At 39.0% G+C, this 21,604-nt stretch overlaps 1 protein-coding gene across 10 annotated transcripts in view; it reads right to left on the bottom strand.

The window, feature by feature from the left end:
- The window catches only part of CDCA2 (cell division cycle associated 2), a 49,239-nt gene that overhangs the window by 1,678 nt on the left and 25,957 nt on the right, over window positions 1-21,604 (bottom strand). For all 10 annotated transcript variants that reach the window (XM_070607046.1, XM_070607052.1, XM_070607035.1 and 7 more), the window contains 4 exons: window positions 16,491-16,566; window positions 15,236-15,324; window positions 14,151-14,288; window positions 2,349-2,520 (listed from right to left, as the gene is read on the bottom strand). In XM_070607046.1, the coding sequence (XP_070463147.1) occupies window positions 2,349-2,520; window positions 14,151-14,288; window positions 15,236-15,324; window positions 16,491-16,566 (475 nt within the window). The remainder of the gene's footprint in view (window positions 1-2,348; window positions 2,521-14,150; window positions 14,289-15,235; window positions 15,325-16,490; window positions 16,567-21,604) is intronic.

Here is a 21,604-nt window from a genome sequence, read left to right as displayed (position 1 = left end):
GCATGAGGCATTTTCCATTTCCCTAAAAATGAATTACTGAAAATGGGCAACATCATGGTTCTGAAACTCTTCTGTCAACATCTCCCCTGAAATAGTGGAGACAAAACTTAGAATTCTGCGAGATTTGAGGACTTAGCTATAAAGGTACTTCCTGAAGACACTCGGGGTCTTATGCCCTGTGTTAAAAAATTAGTATTAACTGCACTGTACTCTCAAATAAAGCCAAGTTTGTTTCATATTCTAAAAATCTCCCCCTTCCACCTCAATCTCTAAAATTCATCCTACAGGAAGATATGCCAGCGTAGCATAGCCTGTGTTTTGGGCACACTGTGTCACATCACAGGTGAAAAAGCATCATTGAAGTATTTTTTAAAGATTGGCACCTGAGCTAACAACTGTTGTCAATCTTCCCACCCCCCGGCTTTTTTCTCCCCAAATCCCCCCAGTACCTAGTTGTAGATTTTCATTGTGGGTCCTTCTAGTTGCGGCATGTGGGACGCCGCCTCAGGGTGGCCTGAGGAGCAGTGCCACGTCCGCACCCAGGATCCGAACCAGCGAAACCCTGGACTGCCAACTTAACCACTCAGCCACAGGGCCAGCCCATCATCAAGGTTTTTAAAATTGGTTTGAGAGACAGCCTAAATGAATCCAGGCTTTATGAATAAATCTCAGTCCTGTTAGAGGCCGCCTCTCTTGTTATCTCAGATAATAAAGTTTTAAACTGGCTAAATGAGTATAAAAATTATTTTAAACAAAATAAAAACTGGAAGATATACAAAACATAAGCTGAGCCAAAAATCTGAAAAACAGTGTTTCCGGTTTGAAAAGGTATAGATATCCATGATTTGGATACTTAAAATCATGTCACGTAAAGCTAGAGATTAACACAGGGTAGAATCGGTCCACGAAGTGCCAACCAACTATCCATCAGTTGGGCTTTTTATACAACTTTAAAAATTGATATTTATGTATTTTCCATGAAATTAACATATTAGAGAAGGCAGGCAGGGGGAAGGGATGGAGGCAGGAAGAGAGAAAGATAGAGAGGAAGGAAACCGCTTTAAACTCTTGGAGCAGATGATACCATTGGTTACAGACAAAAAACGATTCAGGTATTTTTAAAAAGAAATTCTCTAATGAGATGCAAGATGGAAAATACAGACTAACAGTTATCGCTTCCACATCTTTGGAAAAACTCTTAGGAACTGGGGACTTAATGAAAATCAGGCTTCGTTTCCAGTCTCAAGGGGACTGCAATTTGTAGGGGAAGGAGTTGGAGAGATCATTATAAACCAGGTAGTGAAGGTGTTATTTGAACAAAGCGTTTTCCTGGACAGGCAGCCAGCCCAGCTAAATCTGAAAGGATAAGCAGCACTGGGCCAGATTCAAATGAGGAGGGGTGGCCGACCCCTGTCCCAAGACGTCCCACATGACAAGGCGGGAGGAGAGCGCCACCCTGCTGGAGGGGCGTGCGCATGGCTATGCAGAGTTGTGTGTGTGCTTCAACTTTGGTGCTTTCCTGAAGTGAAGAAGCAGGCAGAAGCTGAGTCTACAGTGGCATGTACCACATTCATCCTTGAATCCACTGGAAATCCAATACAGTATGTTGCAAATGGAATGTGAGCTATAAATATTTGATGACTGACAAAGGCAGCTATTTTTTAAATGATTCTATACAAAATTGACACACCAAATGAACACATACTGATTATTTTCAGCATGATTTAGTCAATTTAAAACTCAGGCATTACAAACCAGATGCAACTTCAATCCAATTTTTATCTAACAAGGATATCAACCAACTTTCTCTTTTAAAAGAAATTATCAAGGTATCAAATTCAATTTATAAATGCTATTTCTAGAAGATGCTTAGTAGTGCCAAATCTACCAAAACATGACAGGGCAATTTTGTTTTTTTTTTAATTTTTGTCCTTAATTCATAGAAGATATATCTATTACTGAGCCATCAGCTTGTTCACTTTTAATGATGGACCACACCACCATACAGAATTCATTTTACTTTAACAAAATGCTTTAAAAAGCAAAAAGAAACAGGATGGAAGAAAATTATTTCCCCTAAAATTATATGCAATAGCTTGTGTGAGAGTTTCTCTGTGGGGAGGATCCAGAGCCTCCATCAGATTATGAAAAGGGTCTAGGTGGCCTAAAAGTTACAAACCACTGCTCCTTCACTCCAAATCCTCACGGCCACGGGAGGAAAAGTGGCTACTCTTTATTTATGTTCTCTTAACACAGTGAATGGGAAAAAGAGAAAAAAGAGAGTGAAATCGCAACAAAGAGGGTAAAGAGAAGAGACACGACGCACAGCAGAGGAAAAGGACAGGTACCTGGGCACGTCCTCCGGACGCCTGGAACCGAAGGTGGCATCTCCGAGGCCTCAGGCAGCTCTGGAATAGGACTTAGGAGCGGCCTCTTAGAGGCAATCTCTCTTTCCCCATATAAAGACTTCTGAACGCTTTTCTTTCCCTTTCCTTTCTTCTTTCTGCAACTTTTTACAACCTGAGAAAATGTATTAAAACACTGTAATTGAGAAAGATGTAGCACCATGTATGACTTTGATCCTTTAACTAATTTTTACAGAAAAACTTAAGACCAGTTATTCCATAAAATTTTAGAAATTTGACTCAGGAGTAGGGGGCTAGGTAGCTTACAGTCAAATCAAATATGAGGTAGAACTCGATTTACAAATTGTAGGGTAATGGTCTATATTTCTACAAAGTGTTTGCCAAAACAAGTTCTGGATAAGTGAAAAACAGATTAGATGCTGTAGAGCTGGACAGACTTGAGACATGAGATATCACTAACTAGGATGCACTTAGGATGACTCAGGATTAACCTGGAATGTGTTATCTGCCGGAAGCTTCAGGGGACTGTTTCTGTTCACAGATCTAGATGAAGAAACAAGTGTGTGTGTAAAATTTGAAGATAACACAAAGCTAGCTGACCTGCTTCACACAACAGAGGATTTAATCAAGATTAAAATGACTAGGTCAAAATAAAATGGAAAGTACCAATAGAAGATGAGAGACAAAGGTTTGGTAATAATTGACGGAAAATAGGTGGGTTTCTATAAAAATTAAAACTGCTTTAATAATATCTCAAATGCAATATTAAATTCTTTAATACCTGGAACGCAGTATTCTACTATTGCCGTATCAGTAACTGAGAACTAACACTCTATGTTAAATTTAAAGAAGTTTCATGTGGTAAAGACTTGAGGGAAACTCAAAAACTATATTGAAATAATAGATTATTATGAGGAAAGAGAATGAAACATATTCAATGTGATAATATTGGAGACAATCAGACTTTAGGCCAACATAAGGAACACATTTTTAACAATTAATGTTTCCAGAAAATGGAGTCCATTCAAATATTTATTGAGAAATTGCTATGTGCAGGTAATAACTTGCTAGGTATGAGACATAAAAACAGACGGGATGTGCTCTTCAGGGAGCTCACCGTCTAAGGGCAAGTAACTGTGATACGGACATACCATGAGAGACGCTACGTGGACTAAGACGGGTACCTGGCCTACAGGAGGTTTTCAAGACAGGCTCCACAGAAAACGTAATGTCTAAGTCAAATCTTAAACAAGTCAGAATTGTTCTGGTTGATTATGGGCGTGGTGCAGAAGGGCTTTTCAAAGAGAAGAGAATGGCACAGGCAACGCTCTAAGTGAGGCAGCACAGCACAGAGGAAGAGGCGCAAGTAGTGGAAGACGGTGGGTGGACCCACGGAGAAGCAGCAGAAGCAGCTAACAAAGCACACAGGGCCTTTGATGCAGTGAGCACGAGCCTGAAAGCACAGAGGGCTTGCTGGGTGCTTCAGGAGCAAGCACAGTCGATTTCACACTTGAGGACGAGCGTTAGGGTGACAGCAGAGAGACCAATGGTATGACAGAGTGGATGACATTCAAGAGTACAAAAATGTCACAGAACTGCATGTTCCTTGAAATATCTATAGATATCCTATAAAAACAAAACATTCCATGGAAAAATAATTTTAGAACTGTACAAGATAAATGCTTCTCTTGGTGATTTACAACATAAATTTAACATCAAACTCTGAGAATTCCTCAGTATAAATAATCTGCATGAACATTAGGAAAATGCTGGGTTAAATATTTTTTCATGAAACATTTTTTTCATGGAACATCTGTTGACATTCTATGGAACAGTTGGGGAGATGCTAGCTTGGTCAATGGAAGTGGGAGCCAAGAAAAATCTTCATTTGGGCTCCATAGATGAGTTACAAAAGAAACACTGGCCTCTAATGCCAGAGGCCTTTGGTTCAAATCCTGACTTATAATCTTAGATAAGTTACCTCATCTCTGCATCTCATTCTCCTCATCTGCAAAACAGCAATCACAACAGCACACAGCAGAGAGCTGTGATGAGTATTAAGTAAGGTAACGTGTGAAATGGCTAAGAGAAGGTCTGGCCCCACAGTAAGAGCTGTGTGTTAGCTGTTCTGTTCTTTCATTCCTTCTACTACTCTGAGAACTGATATGGGGAAGAATATTTTTAGGATCAAATTATGCTTAGTATTACTCTGTGACATAAGCCCTACAGTCAGTTAATACACTACAGTGAATATAATCAGGTTGTATTCTCTAGAATACTTTCTGATTCATAGGCAAAGAAAATCCCCTTTCAGCAGGATTTTGGAAATCTTTATTATATAAAACGTCTCCAGCACCTACAACAGCTCTTGGCACACAGTGGCTTCTCAACGAACATTAACTATCGAACGGATGAATGTAAAAAAAGAAACCAGTACAGCCAAACTTCATAAACTGTACTAAACATGATAAAAGACTAACATTCTGTTTTTTCAAGGTCATGGGCCAATAGACATGTACCACTCAGAACAAAAAGAAAAGACGAAAGCTTAAAGCACCTGTGGTCTGTCATGGAAATAAATCTAACTGTGCTTCTCTAACCCATAAGAAGGTTTCATCTCATTCAATTTTTATCAAAATTTGAATTTACTACAATCCAAAAGCCCGGCGTATACTGTAATAAACAACAGAAGCCTCGTGTGACTGGAATCCTAGGGAAGCCATGTGACCTAGAAATGGGGAGGCTGGTTAATGACTTGGTACAAAGGACAACTGAAGGTATCCTAAAGTGACTCCATTTACTCCAGAATCACCGACATGTCTGCTCATACAGTAAAGGAGGTCACAGAACAGAAGTAAACACTCATCTTTTGTTTTATTTTAGATTATTTGCACAATTAAGACTTATCCAACTTGTTTTCTGAGAGTAGCTTTAAAATTGTTTAAAGACAGTTCATGCCCAGGGCAAGGAATCAAGTTGTCCGGGGAAGCCTATGTCCACTGGAAAGCAGACACTTCCCTACCCCTCTGTTTGTTTACTTATGGGCTCCATTTTTCAGTTCTCGTAGCTAGCTCCATCTCTCGAAATAAGGAGCTCATATTGCTATATTTTTAACTTCTTATAATAAAAAATTTCAAACGCCCCAAGGGAGACAAAATAGTATATTGAACCCCATGTACCCATCATCTAGCTTCAACAACTGCTAACATATATGAAGAACATACAGAAGTTTATTATCCTCTTCCTTCAGATTATTTTAAAGCAAATCTGACATTAAATCATTTCATCTGAAAATCCTACAGTATCTCTAAAAGATGAGGGTGTTTTTCCCCCACAATAAAGTGAAACATTCTATTACCTGGCACAGTATCTTATCCTCTTTTACAATAGAGTTTTCCCCCCAGCTTTATTGAGACATAACTGACATATAACATAGTATAAGTTTAAGGTATACAACATAATGCTTTGATATATGTATATACTGCAAAGTGATTACCTATTTTTATAACAATTACAAGTACTACTCAGCAATAAAAGGAACTAACTATTGATACACACAACAACCTGGACAAATCTCCAGAGAATTATGCTGAGTGAAAAAAGCCAGTCCCAGGTTACACAGTGTGTGATTCCATGTGAAATGTGTGTGATTTCCATCTTGAAGTGACAAGATTAAAGACATGGAGAAGAGATTAGTGGCTGCCAGGGGTTAAGTTGGGGTTGGGGTAGGAAGTGCACGTAGACCCAAAAGGGCAACGAGTGAGATCCTTGTGGCACTGGACATGTTCTGCATCCTGACTGTATATTGATCCTGTACTACTGTGATATTATACAATAGTCAGCACTGGGGGAAACGGGGGAAAGGGCACTGGGATCACTCTAATTCTTCTTACAACAGCATGCGTTTCTAAAATGATCTCAAAATAAAAAATTTAAAACCAAAAAACCAGAATGACAGCAATTTTCCCTAATATTTCATCAGAGATCAAATTTCTCCAATTGGTCCATAAATGTCTTTTTGTAATTGTTCAAAGATCCCAATAAGGTCTCCATACAATCCACTTCGTTGATTGATCTCTTTTAATCTGTGGTTCCTTCTTTTTCCCTTTGCCACTTATTTGGTGAATAAACGGAGGCATCTTTCATGTACGATTAGCCAAACTCTGGACTTGGTTGGCTGCCACCATTGTGTGTCTTTATTTTCCTCTGTCCCCTGCACTTCATATAAACTGGTCATTATTTCTAGGCTTGATTAGATACAGCTTTCACTTTGTGGAAAGAGTACTTCATGGGTGGTTGCAGACTCACTTATTGCATATTCTCTCCTTCTGTGACATTATGATTGACCGGGGGCTCAGCTGTTCAGTCTGACCCACCCATTACGCCTCCCCATCAGCCTTCTACCTAACATTCAACAGCTTTCAGGAACATGCCTTTTTCACCTATTAGCAGAAATTCTTCCATTAAGAACTTTCCCTTATCAATTTGTTTACCTGAAATAGAGCTCAAACTTTATTTTCCAGTTTTCAGAAAAATGAGTTGGTGTCCTAGACAGCTTCTAAGGTGACCTTTAAGTTTTTACTGTTTTTAATGATCATGAACTGAAGTATTTTTTCATATCTGAAATTTGTGCTTCAATCCACTGCAATCATTATTTCTGATGGACACAGTGTCCCACATTTGGGGCAGTGGTGGCCCTGTCAAGATGGTCTTGTGTCCTTTACACAGCCCCAGTAGTTTCTTAAGCTTCCTTCCTTGCACACCGATACAGACCCAGGCTCATTTTCTACATTTGCTGCTATAAACCTGAAAGCAGCCATTTCACTAAGGAACCCTGATCCTTTTTAGTTGGAAATGGCATTTAAGACAGCAGTGTGGGTACCAGGGATGCTCACCGCTTCTAAGCCTTATTGGCTGAGTTAGAGAATTATTTTAAAGGGAAAAACATAAGTTCATACAGACATTTCCAATTCCAATTCATTCTCACAAGGTTTCAATTTGATCTTACATTTTACTTTCTGTCTCATAGTGAAAAGTCTTGATTCCTAATGACATTAAAAAAAATACCCAAAAAACCCCTATTTTCTTTATTGTAGACTGAATTCCTCTATCAGGATGATGCTTCCCACTGGGTAAGCTTTCTTTGCAGTTATGTTTGTGCTTAGGATACATCTCATCAGGATTTTTCAAATTTATAGGTTTGAAAAAATTCTTTGTGAGGTTAAGCCACAAAGTTCATATATAGTTAGATTAATTTGTTTCACTTTGTTTTCAATTTTTAGAGATTATTATCTCTTTCTGAAGTTCAATTTGTTTCATAGTCAGGTACAAGTCGTGTGTCGCTTAACAACAGGGATACAGCCTGAGAAATGCATCGGGTGATTTCGTCACATGAACAACATAAAGTGCCCTGACACAGACCTAGATAGGACAGCCTGCTACATACCCAGGCTGCATGGTACTCATCTTAGGGGACCACTGCTGCACGTGCAGTCGCCGCTGACCTTGAGCAAACTGTCATTATGCTGTACATGACTGTAAAGCATTTACACAAAGTCAAAGTAAAAAACATGTTCACGGAAGTCTAGCTTTCCTTCCTTCCTATTCCCTCCTGTGTCCCCCTTCCGATATGCAGCCAACTTTTATTTGTCTTCGGCTTACCCTTGCGCTTTTTTTTAATGAAAAGACTTTGTTTATATGTGTGTGTATACACATATATACATATATTATTTTTTAATGTTCCCTACTTTCTTAGATAAACGGTAATCCATTCATTTCCCGTATTAACTGCCATAACAAAAGACCACAGATTGAGTGGTTTAAACATATATTTTCTGGAGTCTGGAAGTCCAAGATCAAGGTCGGTCCGTTGGTCTCCTCCAAGGACTCTCTTCTTGGTGTACAGATGGTTGCCTTCCTGCTGCCTCTTCACAAGGTCTTCTCCCTGTGTGTGTGCACCCTGGTGTCTCAGACTTCTTGTCCAAATTTCCTCTTTAAAGGACACCAGTTGGACTGGATTCGGAACCATCCTAACAGCCTCAATTTAACTTAATCACTTCTTAAAAGGCCCTATCTCCAAATACAGTCACATACTTTCTTTTTTTTTTAAGATTGGCACCTGAGCTAACATCTGTTGCAAATCATCTTTTTTTTTCTTCTCCCAAAAGCCCCCCAGGACACAGCTGTATATTCTAGTTGTGAGTGCCTCTGGTTGTGCTGTGTGGGACATCGCCTCAGCATGGCTTGATGAGCGGTGCCACGTCCACGCCAGGATCCAAACTGGTGAAACCCTGGGCTATAGAAGCGTAGCACATGAACTTAACCACTTGGCCACAGAGCCGCCCCTAGAGTCACATTCTGAGGGGCTTGGGGTTAGGGCTTCAACATAGGAATTCTGAGGGAACACAATTCATCCCATAGCAGGACAGGGAGCTCACTACATACATCATTTTACAAGTTGTTTTTCTTCACTTAACAGTAAATACATCTTGGCATCATTCCATGGCAGTATTTGGAATTTTTCTATAGCTACAAAATACTCACTTTGTGACTACACCAGAGCTTACTCAACCCATCTCATGTTGACAGATGTTTAGTTTTTTTTATTCTTTTGCATTACAAAGAGTGCTGCAATAAATAACTTTGTACATATACCTTCTTGTATTTCTGTCACTGGATATCTGCGATGGATTCCTAGAAATGAGACTGCTAGGTGAAAAGGTAAATGAACATTTAACTTGGTTTGATATTGCCAAATTGCCCTCCAAGGAAATCTGCATTTCTAGGAAATGTATGAGCACGCCTGTTTACCCTCCAGCCTCACCAACAGAGCATGCTGTCACCCTCTGGATTTTTGCTCATCTAAAATGGTAAGAAATGGTATCCCGATGCATGCCAGAGCTGCAGTTCTCTCATGATGATGAGCAAGTCTGAACATTTTTTCATATATTTAAGGGCCATTTTCATCTCAATTTTGTGAACTTTTAAAACTATCTCGAAGATATTTCTTTTTTTTTCTTTAAAGATTTTATTTTTTTCCTTTTTCTCCCCAAAGCCCCCCGGTACATAGTTGTATATTCTTCGTTGTGGGTCCTTCTACTTGTGGCATGTAGGATGCTGCCTCAGCGTGGTCTGATGAGCAGTGCCATGTCCGCGCCCAGGACTCGAACCAACGAAACACTGGGCCGCCTGCAGCGGAGCGTGCAAACTTAACCACTCGGCCACGGGGCCAGCCCCTCGGAGATATTTCTATAGTTGTTCATTTTTTACTCAATTTAGAAGCTCTTGAAATATTAGTGATATTAATCCTTTGGGTTTGATATGAACTGCAAATACTCTTCCAAGTTTGTCCTTTGTCTTTTAAATATTCTATGGAGTTTTTTCCCCATGCATGCTCCACATTGTGTGGGTCAAATAGAGTGAAATTTACCGATCTTTGACTTCACTATTTCTGGTTTGTGAGTCCTAAAATTTCTCTATTTCTAGGATATAAAGGAATTCACTTATGAATTCTAATGCTACTCCAGGTTAGCAATTTTATTTATTTTCAAATTTTTTCCAGCTTTAATGAGGTATGATTGACAAATAAAAACTGTAAAAATTTAGGTTGTACAATGTGATTTTTTAAAGGTGTACAACACAATGATTTAATATACATATATACATTGTGAAATGATTATCACAATCAAGTTAATAAACACATCCATCACCTCATATAGTTATCAGTTATCGTTCTGTGCTTGTGGTGGGAACAATTAAGATCTACTCTCTTAGCAAATTTCAAGTATCCAATACAGTGAAGATCTCTACTAACTCCTGCCAAGAAAGAGGAGCCTATTGCTCACTTCAACTAAACCTTCCTCCTCCCGACGTTAGTTTTGGTTCTTCTATTGGTTACCTTTGAATTTACATTTGCACTTCTTTTCACTAACTTTTAAAATATATCTTGAACCCCTTATTTGTAAGATGATAGTTATAATAACAGCCACTGTGCTTACTATGGCCAGGCATTGTTCTAAGCATTTTACACGTATTAACTCATTTAATATTCACTACAAGCTTATAAAATAAATACCATTACTACCTCCATTTTGAAACAAATAGAGGAGTCAAGAATCTGCCCACCACTTCACTGCCAGGAAGTTGTCAAGCCAGGATCTCAAACCCAGGTTGTCTGGCTCTAGAGCTGCACTCTCCACCACTATACTGTCAGTGCTAACACCTCACCTCCACCTTTCCTACCCATGTTTCACCTGCTGCTGTTAGCCACGTTTAGATCGTCTTGCACAACAACCAAGTTGCTGAAGCTTTGCCCTTGTTTGAAAATACACAGCATTCACCTGGTTATGACTGTGTAAACATTTTTCCCTGCTCTGCCAAGGACAGAGCTCATCTTCTTTCCTTTCCTTGGGCGCCCCCTGTAGATGATTCTTAGCACTATAAAATATACTTTTCCTTACACTCCATTATTGCTTGAAATCACACTAAAGTTGGCTTCATATTTGCTCCAGAACTTCTGCCTACAGACTTTTATTTGAAATGGTATATAATTACCTTTCTTTTCCTTCTTACATGGCACACCTTCCATTTTCTCAGTCACAGGTCTTTGTGCTTTTCCCTCCAGAGACCTTCTCCCTGGAGCATCCTTCCCTCTCCCTCAAGTTTGGACCGGCTGCTCTTCGAGGCTGCCTGAACATGACGACCAGAGATTTCCCCTGGACTGCCCTCCCATATCATGAGGTCCACCAGGTCCTGAATTCTCAAGCTCACTTCCTCATTTTGCTGGAGTATCTCCTCCAGTAATATGCAAGGGAAAACTTTCAGAGTCCTTGAGCGTCTGATGTCTTTATTTTATCTTTCACATTTAATTCAGTTTGGCTGGGTGTAGAATATTGGGCTGAAATTAAGTCTCCTCAAAGCTTCAAACGTCCTGTTGAATTATCTTTCAGCATATAGACTGCTGTTAAACTTGACAGCACTCTGATTCTTGTTTTCTGGAAGGAAAAGTCTACTCTTCTCATTACCCTAGTTGTTCACTGTCACACTGATGTGTCCAAGTCCCGGCCTGTCTTCGCTGTACCAGACACTCAGGAGGCCCTTTTAACTTAAAGACTCCTTTCTTCAGTTCTCGGAAATCCTCTTCTTTTATTTTGATAATTTCTTTCCACTCTATTTTCTTATTCTGAGATTCCTCTGAAGTCTCCTAGACTGGTCTTCCACGTCTCTTAGTATAGTCTGTCTCTCTTTTGCTCCACCATCTGGGGGACTTTCCTTAATTTTATTCTCTAGTCCAACTACCAGATTTTACATTTTTTGCAAGTATTTTTTCTCTGCTCCTTTTTCATAGCATCTCCTTCTTAGTTTTATGTAGCAATATTTTCTTAAATCTGAGTATATCAGAGTATATATATATTTTTGTAAAGGTTCCTTTCATTCCCTGAATAACTTTTCTCTCTTTTTCAACTTATTAATATTAATCTTTCACGCTCTTGTTTCTACTCAGCTATCTGATTCTTATTTAAGAAAAGATTGGATAAACTGGTATGGGTTTCCTCTGCTTTCCAGCTCAGCCTCTTTCCTCCATGGAAATTCTACTAGGAGCTCTGTGTGGGGCAGGGCAGAATGGGGAGTGCTGACTGCAGGCTGCGCTTTAGAGCAAGAGCTAAGAGTCAAGACTGGGGGACTTTCCAAATGTCAGAATAAGGGCTTTAACCTAGATGGCAACATCTGTTCTGAGCTGGGGGGTGGGGGGTGCTAACTGGTACAAATTGTGTCATATATAGGACTTCAAGTAATCTCTCTGCTTTTCACTACCACTGCTCACTCTCACCATCCCTTGTACCTGCCCATACTGGACCCAGAGTCTCCTGAGACTCCCACAAGCAGGCTGGCTCCCAGCGCCTCTCCCGCTCCCTCCTAGCACATTCTGGGCTGTAAATCTTTCCACATCTTTTATCTGTCGACATGCTCCCATCTGCTTTGTCTTTCAGAAATTCATTGAAGACTGTCATCTGTTGCTTAATAACCCTCCTCACTTCCTTCCTCTTCTCATTGCTATTCTAAGCCTATTCCTTCTAGTACCTCTATTATTTTGATTCAGTGGGGTCCTGGTAAAAGGTTAGAGCAAAACGTAACACTCAACCTTTCTTGAACTTTCTGGCTATTGATTTTATATAAAGAAATAGGTGTACATTTCTCTAACAGTGTTTTGTAAAGAATATATACAAAGAAAACCAATTTCTAATGTAATAATATATATTGTACGAATATTTTTAAATTTATGTGTATTTTTTTCATTAAAAGGATCTTTCGAAGGAGTAAGTGACCTAAAAAAGGTGCTAAACCAGGAAAACTTCGTTTCCTCTGGCTTTGCTGACTTGGGGATGTTTGTGCCATTGTTAAACCAAGAGGCAACGGTTTCTGTTTCATGGAGCAGGAGAGAAGTTTACTGTTTTGGGGGAGTGTGTGTTGGGGTGAAACGGATGAGTACAGTTTTGGAAATGTTGATTTTTGAGGTACATGTAGGATGGTTTTAGGAAAAGATGTGTAATAGGCAGCTGAGCATATATTTATAGACCAGGAAGATTTGGGAGTCATCAACCACGCCACATATAAAGTCATCCAGAAAATAAACAATCCACAAGCGCAAAGAGTAGAACTGTAGGTAATACAAACATCTAAGAAAGGGCAGAAGAAAATGAACCTTGAATAGAGACTGTAAAGGAGTGTTCTCAGTTATATCCAGTGCTGCTGAGATGGTAAGAACAAGACCTCAAAGGATGCACTGGATTTCAGTCACTAAGATTCTAAATACCTGGGAGAAATAAAGTGAAGTGGTGAAGTGGTGGAGAATGAGACCAGACTTCAGATAACATGTGAAACATGAATTTGTAGTAGCCCCTGTATAAGTCTCTCCAGTAGCAACGTTACACGGGACAGAGATAATGGTTAGATTGATCCAGAGTTGAAGTGGAATGAAAGGGATGAAGAACTGAGATTACTGACAAGAGCTGTTCAAAACAGCTCACGTGGTCCAGGATGAACAAGGAAAGAGGAAATTAAGGGATAGTTGAAAGCTTTCGAGTAACGAGAGGGGCCAGAAGATTAACAGAACTAGAAGAGGTACCTGAGTAAGGGAGTGAGTACGCTGACAGAGAGGAGGCTGGGGTCAGAGTTGACACAGAAACGTACGTTATGAAAAGTGGGAGGGTCTTAGGTACTAACAAGCTATAGTGTATGGCAGAGGAAGGTCCGTCCAGATTATTGAAGTAGTGTGGACCAGGAACTGGGTTAAGGTGCAAGATGGGCAATCCATAAACAGACAGTGATGTCATCTGAGCTGGCATGGGCCTTGGAGTGTTCGGAAGACTGAGAACTAGTTTCTAAACTCTTCCTTAAAAAGAGGGAAGTGATCCAGCCACCGGCAGAAGCAAAGTCAAACAGGTGGCAGATGATGCACTCATCCCTGTCCAAGAAATTAGGGAATTCCCCAAATAAAGTGAGGTTACATTAGATTCAAAGATAAGAATAAATTTAACATTTGAGTGCCAACAATCTACTGTGCTGGATGTACATAACATAATAACGAAGATGCAAAATTGGCCCTCAGGTAATTGAGAGTTGAGCACATAATCTCTTATGGCCCTTTCTATTCCATGGCAGGATGATTTTAATACTCTTGGTCTGATGCTAACTAGAAAAAACTTTGTTTCCATGTTTTCCTAACCATACAACAAAGAAACACACCACTTCTACTCTTCATTATATCTTTAGATACACACTCACCTGGTTCTTTTTAGGAAGTGCTCTGTCTGTGCACTTGCTTCCTTGTGACTTCCTCCTACTAATTTTCTTTTCTTTACAAGGCTGAGCTTCTGTATGAAATAAGCTGCCAACACTCTCTTCTGCAAAACTAAGCAATTGCTATAAAGAAATTTAAAGTAGGGATCCATAAAACACAAGTAGTTACATTTTAATATACATTATATATATATTTCCTTCCCAAGCTGCTCCTACCTTTTTATATCACATTTCCTCTTAAACTGAAAATTCCATTAAAAGAATTTTAACCAACTTAAACGCAAATGGGGGAAACAGTAATTGCTAATTTCTGATCTATCAAACATAGACCTAGAAGCATATGCACTCTGCCCCATTATTTTAAGGAAGAAATAAAAAACAACTTAAGAATTAGTTGATTTATTCATTCATCAAATATTTATTGACCATCTATAATTTAGCCCCTAACTGCTGTTGGGTTGTGGGGAAAAAACATCATGAACTGTTAGATCATCTAAGTTTGAATTCTGGGTTTATCATCCAACAATATCAGCTAAAATCCCTATAACAGTATACTGTATGTTTATGCATTATGATGCTATAGATGAAAATCCAATTTTGTCAAATTTAATAAAAGAACAAGACATGCATTCAACGGGAGTCATGTTTATACCAAAAACACCTGAAACCTGGTGTTAAAAAACAAAACAAAAACATAGTTTTAAAAAAGGTTATATTTATGCCATTTTCTGGTTCTGCTAATTACATGCCACTGTTCTCCTCTTTGCACCTCAATAAAATTCATAAAACCACATAGATCTCAAACCAACTTTTCAAAAATATTACTCTCCACATTAACAGAAACTCTGAAAGCATCTTGTTTTATTGGATTTTTCTTCTAAGAGAATTAATTCAACCAAATCCGGAAAACATCATTACCCTGGGTTACATACTACGTAGGATAATGTATTAACTCCGAATGACACTGACGAAACCAAGATTTTACCCATAAGTCATTTGATCAAGAAAACATAAAAAATCTATTACCAAGATTTAAAAACAAATACACTGTGCCAGATAAGAACACTTACGCTTCTTCTGTTAGAGGTCCGTGTTGTTCTGCCAACTTTACAGGAGGATGTTTTCTCGTGGTTATTTGAAGAGCTAAAGGTATCAGGGCCTGATGACGAAGACACAAGCAAAATTAGGATAGCTAACAAAAAGTTGTAAGATCCACCATCTTTCAGACATACCAGATACTCTTTTGGATATCCATCTTTGCTGTTAGTATCATTTCCTATCTAAACATAAATAATTAATTACCAAGAGGCAATTAATGGTTTTGATCCAAAACCATTTGGTATGGATCAAACATAATGACCAACATTTTGGACAAGATCAAATTTCAATGATGTTTTGGCATGAACCAAATCTCTTATGGACATTTTGGACAAGACCGAATGTCTGCTAATTGATTGCAAAACATATTACCCTACTAAGATAACAGATTAAATCACATTACAATAAATACCCATATTTCACTATGTCCATTTATTCCATGCTACACTTCGTACAATGAAACTGCAATAAAGGACATTAAGACGATCGTGAAAATAGTTTAATTTTACACAGTTCAGGAAAATTTTAATTTGATCACTTTTAATGGTATAAATAAAAGGCAGAATAATGTGTTACAGAGCATAGGCTTTGGAATGAGATACACTATGCTTCAAATTTTAGCTTTAACTTAACACTATGTCTTGGATTCAGTGCTAATAAGCTTGGTTTGTGCCCTACAGCCAAAAAGAAGCTATGAAAGGATTCTGACCAGGTGAGAAACATCCTAAGTGCTTTTCCCAGGACATTCACCAGCCGAGGCCTAGTTTGTTAGGAAATTGCAGAGAGATCTTTGTTGCCTTGTCATGATCATAAAAAAGCCAGAAACATTGGAAAGTACAGGTGCCCAAGATGCCATGTTAATGTGGATAAATAATTTTTGATATTTAAGAATGACCCATTATCGCTTCAACTGTGCACACTGTGACAAGGAGCTTACTGTTGATACTTAAGAGCTGAGAGGGCAACCCCATTGCTGCAGTCACTTAAAAAATGGGGCTCCCCATCTAAGGACGTTACATGTGGGTGATGATAAGAGTGAGACTTGGAATGGAAAGGGAGGGATAAGACACTTCTTATAAGCTCTTCTATACTATTTGGTTTTTTAAAACCAAGTATATATGGTTATAATAAAAATAAAATTTTAAAAAGAAATTAAGGACATTAAGTTTCATAATTAGACATACTGAAAATGACATTTATGATTATGGGATAAACCAAAGTTACTACCTGAAAGAGTCTCAGAGATGGAAGACTTAAGAGGACTCAGAACTGCAAATGACACCGGAAGAGGTTCTATGTTTTCCTAAACAAAGACAAGTAGAAATTAGGCACCCTTAAATCCAGTGAACATAGAAATAATGTGCCCAAAAGAAAATAAGGATTCATTTTTGTAGGCAGAATTGTAATAAGTATAAAAATGGGAAACCAATAAAAGATGAAGGAAAAAAGTCAAAGATACTGAATATAAAAATACATTTCATAATATTTACCAATCATCTATAATGAAACCATGCCTACTAACTGCAATCTACTAAAATAAATATAAAACTTTAAGGGAAAGTAGCCGTAAAGACCCACTGAGAAGTTACTTTTTGGTTTATTTAAAATGCCATGTCCTAACACCTATAAAGTAAATAAGACAATTCATTAATAAACACAACCTAACATTACAATATTATTCAAGGGAACTTCAGGGTAAAATTGCAATATAAACACAGATGTCAGATCTTTTCTTTCCCATGTAATAGCCAACATGATGGTAGTTGTCGGTTTTTCACAGATAAAATTTGTCAGAGATTCTCTTTTATCACCAGTTTGCTCAGTTTTTATCAGAAGTGAATCCTGGATTTTGTCAAATGCTTTTTCTGCATCTACTGAGACGACAATATGGTTTTTTAAGTCTGTTAACATGGCAAATTACAGAGACTGTTTTTCAAATATTAAACCAACTTTGCACCTCTGGGCAAATCTCACTTGGTCAATACATATTGTCTTTTTACACATTATTATGTTAAGGAGGATACTGGACTGTAGTTTTCTTATGTCTGTCTGGTTATGCTATCAAGTTACAGCTGACATGAATGAATTGAGAAGCAGTCCTACCTCCTCAACTTGATTTGAAGAGTCTATGCAGAATCAGTACTCCACCTTCCTTAACTATTTGGTAGAATTCGTTAGTACAATGCAGTTTTCTTTGTGGGAAAGTTTTAACTACAACCTAAAGTTCTTTAGTTGATAATGGGGCTAACAAAGTAATCTATTTCTTCGTGAGTGAGATTTGATAGTTTGTGTCTTTCAGGAACTGGGCCTAGTTTATCCAAGTTGTTGGATTTATTGCTATAAAGTTTTTCATAATATTCCTTTATTATCATTTTAATATCCATTAGAATACATAGTTAGGTCACTTCTCTCATTCCTCATATTTTTAATTTGAGTATTCTCTCCTTTTTTCCTGAATAGTCTGATGAGAAGTTTACTCTTCTCTGTTCACTGTGGGTGATTTCCTCTAGTATTTCGTCCAGCTTGCTGATCTGTTGTTCTGTATCATCTGCTCTGCTACTGAGTCCCTCTAGTGAACTCTTCATTTCCAGGATTGTATTCTTCATCTCTGATTGCTTCTTTTTTATACTTTCCAGTGCTTTGTTGAAGTTCTCACTGAGTTCATGCATTCTTCTCCCAAGATCAGTGAGCACTCTTATGACTTTTTGTTTGAACTCTTTGTCAGGTAGATTGTCGTAGGCCTCCAGCCTGCAAGGCTGTTGTCAGCTCTCTCAGGATTGTAGTTGGGTGGGGCTGGTCCCAGGCATGGAAGCACCCCATTGATTCAGGTTTTGGAAGGTGGAGCTGGTCTCTTATGTGGCTGTTTGGGAAGCACAAGTCTGCTGCAGCTGACAAGCCCCACCACCCACAGGGTCACATACCCATCAACACAGTCCTGCCCCAGGCACGTGCCCAGACCCACTGAAGAGGACCCAGCTGCCCCACTGTAGAGGCCCCAAACACTCTGTCATTGCAGGCCTTGCCCCACAGAGGTGGACCCAATCACCTGGCTGCAGAGGTTCCAGGCACCCAGCCTATGCAGGTCCACAAGTCACCTGAAGGCTTGCTGTTGGGTGGGGCCAGTCCCTAGGGCAGGCTGCCTGCCCTGGCTGAGCTGGATTAAATGAGTGTTCTAGTAGGTGTGGCTGACCTCTGGGATAACAGGCCAGGGGAAGAACCTCCAATGGCGTCTGCCATCATCTGTGTGAGCATACGTGTACTAGGTCACAATAATGGCTGCCGTCAATGTCTCAGTCCCTGGAGAGGTCTCGCCTTTCACCAAGATGCACCATGAGCCTACCAGACGAGTCTCTTTTCACCAAAGGACTGTGCACTTTTCTTACTGGTGATTTAAGATTGCTTTCTGAAACAGGTGAATTTGTGTTTGGGCCCTTTAAGAGCAGGCTTTTCTTTCTCTTACATCTGATAGTATTTCTGGAGGTATTTCCAGTCGTTGTTAATAGCCAGCAAAGCCAGATATTATGACACTCGTCTCGGTTGTGCTGAGTCCAAAAGCTGCTTAGAGTGGTAAAGCTCTCCTACTCAGATCCCCGACTCCTCCAGGGAAGGCTGCATACCTTAGGATTGCTCCTGGACGACTGTGAAGCTCTGTGGCTCGCAAAGGTGTTTTTTTCCCCTCTCCAGAAGGGAATTTCTGTGTCTTCCACCTCAGTCAGGACTGTCCCTTGTTGCAGGGGTTCTTTTTATGCAGTTTTCAGTTCTGTCTCAGGGGTAACTGTCCCAAGAGAAGCTGTAAATTTGTCGTGTCTGTGGGAGGAGGTGAGTTCAGAATCCGCCTACACCACCATCTTGACACCGTCCAGGAAGAAGTTTACAAATATTGATTTCGTAAAGCACAATCTTTTGATTTCAATGATGTTTCTGTATCGTTTTTCCGTTTCCCATTTCATTGATTTCTGCATTTATCTTTATTCCTTCCTTTCTTCTGCTTACTTTGGCTTTAACTTCTTTTCTTTTTCTAGTTTCTTAAAGTAAGAAGTTGAGATCATTAACTTGAGATGTTTCTTATTTTGAAATACAAGGCTTAATCATAAAACATTTCCCTCTGAGCACTGAGTTAGCCGTGTCCCACACGTCTCTGTTGTCGTGTTATGGTGGTTTAGGCTTCACGTGCACATCTTTAACTGACACCCCTGTGTGGAGCCCAAGAAGCCCTCCCAGCCTTTACCCACGTCATTTTTGTTGTATACTTTACTTACAGAGGTTATAAACCAAACAATACATTGTTGTTACTCTTGCTTTGAACAGTTATCTTTTACAGAGATTAATAATAAGAAAAAAAAGTCTGTTATATTTGCCCACATATTTAGTGTTTACAGTGCTTTTCATTCCTTTGTGTAGATGCAGATTTCCATCTGGAACCATCTTCCTTTTGACTAAAGGATTCCTTAACATTTCTTCTAATGCTAACTTGCTATGGTAATCAATTCTTTCAGCTTTCATATGTCTGAAGAAGCCTTTATTTCACCTTTGTTTTGATAGTTTCACAGGATATAGAACTCTAGATTGACAGGCACTTTTGGTTTTTCCTCTAAGTACTTAAGTACATCTTTAAAAGATGTTGCTGCACTGTATTCTATTTCTTCTTTATGTCATGTGTCTTTTCTATGGCTCCTTTTAGGCCATTTATCATTGATTTTAAGCAATGATGTGTCTTTGCGTATAATTCTTATTTCTTGCCCTGGGAATTTGTTGCACTTTAGGATCAGTGGGCTTATAACTTTATCAAATTGGGAAAATTTTCAGCCATTATTCTTCAAATACTTTTTCTATTCCTTCTGATCTTTCCGTTTCTTTGGGGACTCTAATTACACGCATATTATGCCATCTGCAGTCGTCCTGGCTCACCAACTGTCTGCTCATTCTTGTTCAGTCTTTTTTTCTCTCCATTTCATTGAGAATGCTACATCTTCAAGTTTGCTAATCTTTTCATTTGCAGTCTCTAATATGCTATTAATCTCATTCAACGTATTTTCCTTCCCAGAGATTGTAATTTTCATGTACAGAGTTTGACTTGAGTCTATCTTTCATGTTCTTTACAAGCTAAATCTTTCTTCCACCTCCTTTAACATATGGAATATAGTTCAAATAACTTTCAATGTGTTTGTCTACAGATTCTACCATATGTGTCACTTATGGGTTTATTTCTGTTGAATTATTTTTCTCCTCACTATGGGGCATCTTTTCCCATATATCAACTAATTTATAATTGAATGCTAGACATTTTGAATTTAAGATGGCTTGGTGCAGGATGGTTTTGTTATTCTTCAGCTTTATTAGGCAATGCAGTTAAATTACCTGGATGCAAGCTGGATCCATTTCAGGCTTGCTTTTTCAGCTTTGTTAGGGTTTTCATCTAATTTTGCTCAACTAACGAGGCAACACTCTCCCAAGTATCTGATACCTCTGAACTACAAGGTTTTCCTGCTCAGGTTAGTGGGAGCACTATTCCTACCCCTGTGTGAGCTCTATGGATGGCTGCCTCTGCTCCATTCAGGTCACCCTTTCCCTGATGTCAGGCAGTCTCCTCGCTAGCATGTGTTGACCAGTACTCTGCCAAAGACTCCAGTGGATGCCTTTGCAGATCTCCAAAGCTGTCTCTCTGTGCCACTCTCTCCTCTCTAGTACTTTGCACCATGAACTCCAGCCTCGCTGGCTTTCCCAGACCCCAACTCCATCTTCTCAACTCTCGAGACTGCCAAGCTCCACCAAGGGAGCCCTTCCCTGTGCTGTGGGCTGGAAATTCATCCCAGGCAGTAAGTGGGGGCTGTCAGAAGGCTCGCCTCATTTGTTACTTCTCTCTCAGGGATTACTGTCCCATACTTCCTCATGTTCTACGTGTAAGAACCACTGTTTTATATATTATCTCTGGTTTTTGAGTTGTTTCTCAGGGGAGTGTAAATTAAGTCCCTCTTATTCCATCTTGGCTGAAAACAGAATATTCTTATTTCGAACTATAACAGCAAGAGAGAGAATGAATGATGGTCCCAATTTAAAATGAGTAAGGAAGATTAATAGGCAATTCTCAAGAGAAAAGATTCAAATGGCCTATAAACATGTGAAATATGTTCAAATCACACTAATAAACTAAAAATTTTCAAGCCAGCTTTTCCTCCTATTAAGGTATCACCCAGGGCTTACAAAGGTATAAAACCATTTATATTGCTGTCAGTCCAAATTGGTACTCACTTTCTGGATGATAATTTTAGCAATATGTATCAAAAAGTTCAAAAACATTCATATTCTTTAATCCAGTAATTGACCTACAGAAATTCATCTTA

Source organism: Equus przewalskii, chromosome 2 (genome assembly GCF_037783145.1).
Source record: "Equus przewalskii isolate Varuska chromosome 2, EquPr2, whole genome shotgun sequence".
Taxonomy (NCBI): Eukaryota; Metazoa; Chordata; class Mammalia; order Perissodactyla; family Equidae; genus Equus; species Equus przewalskii.
Note: the sequence above shows the minus strand (reverse complement) of the source record. Positions and strands in the feature narration are given on the sequence as shown.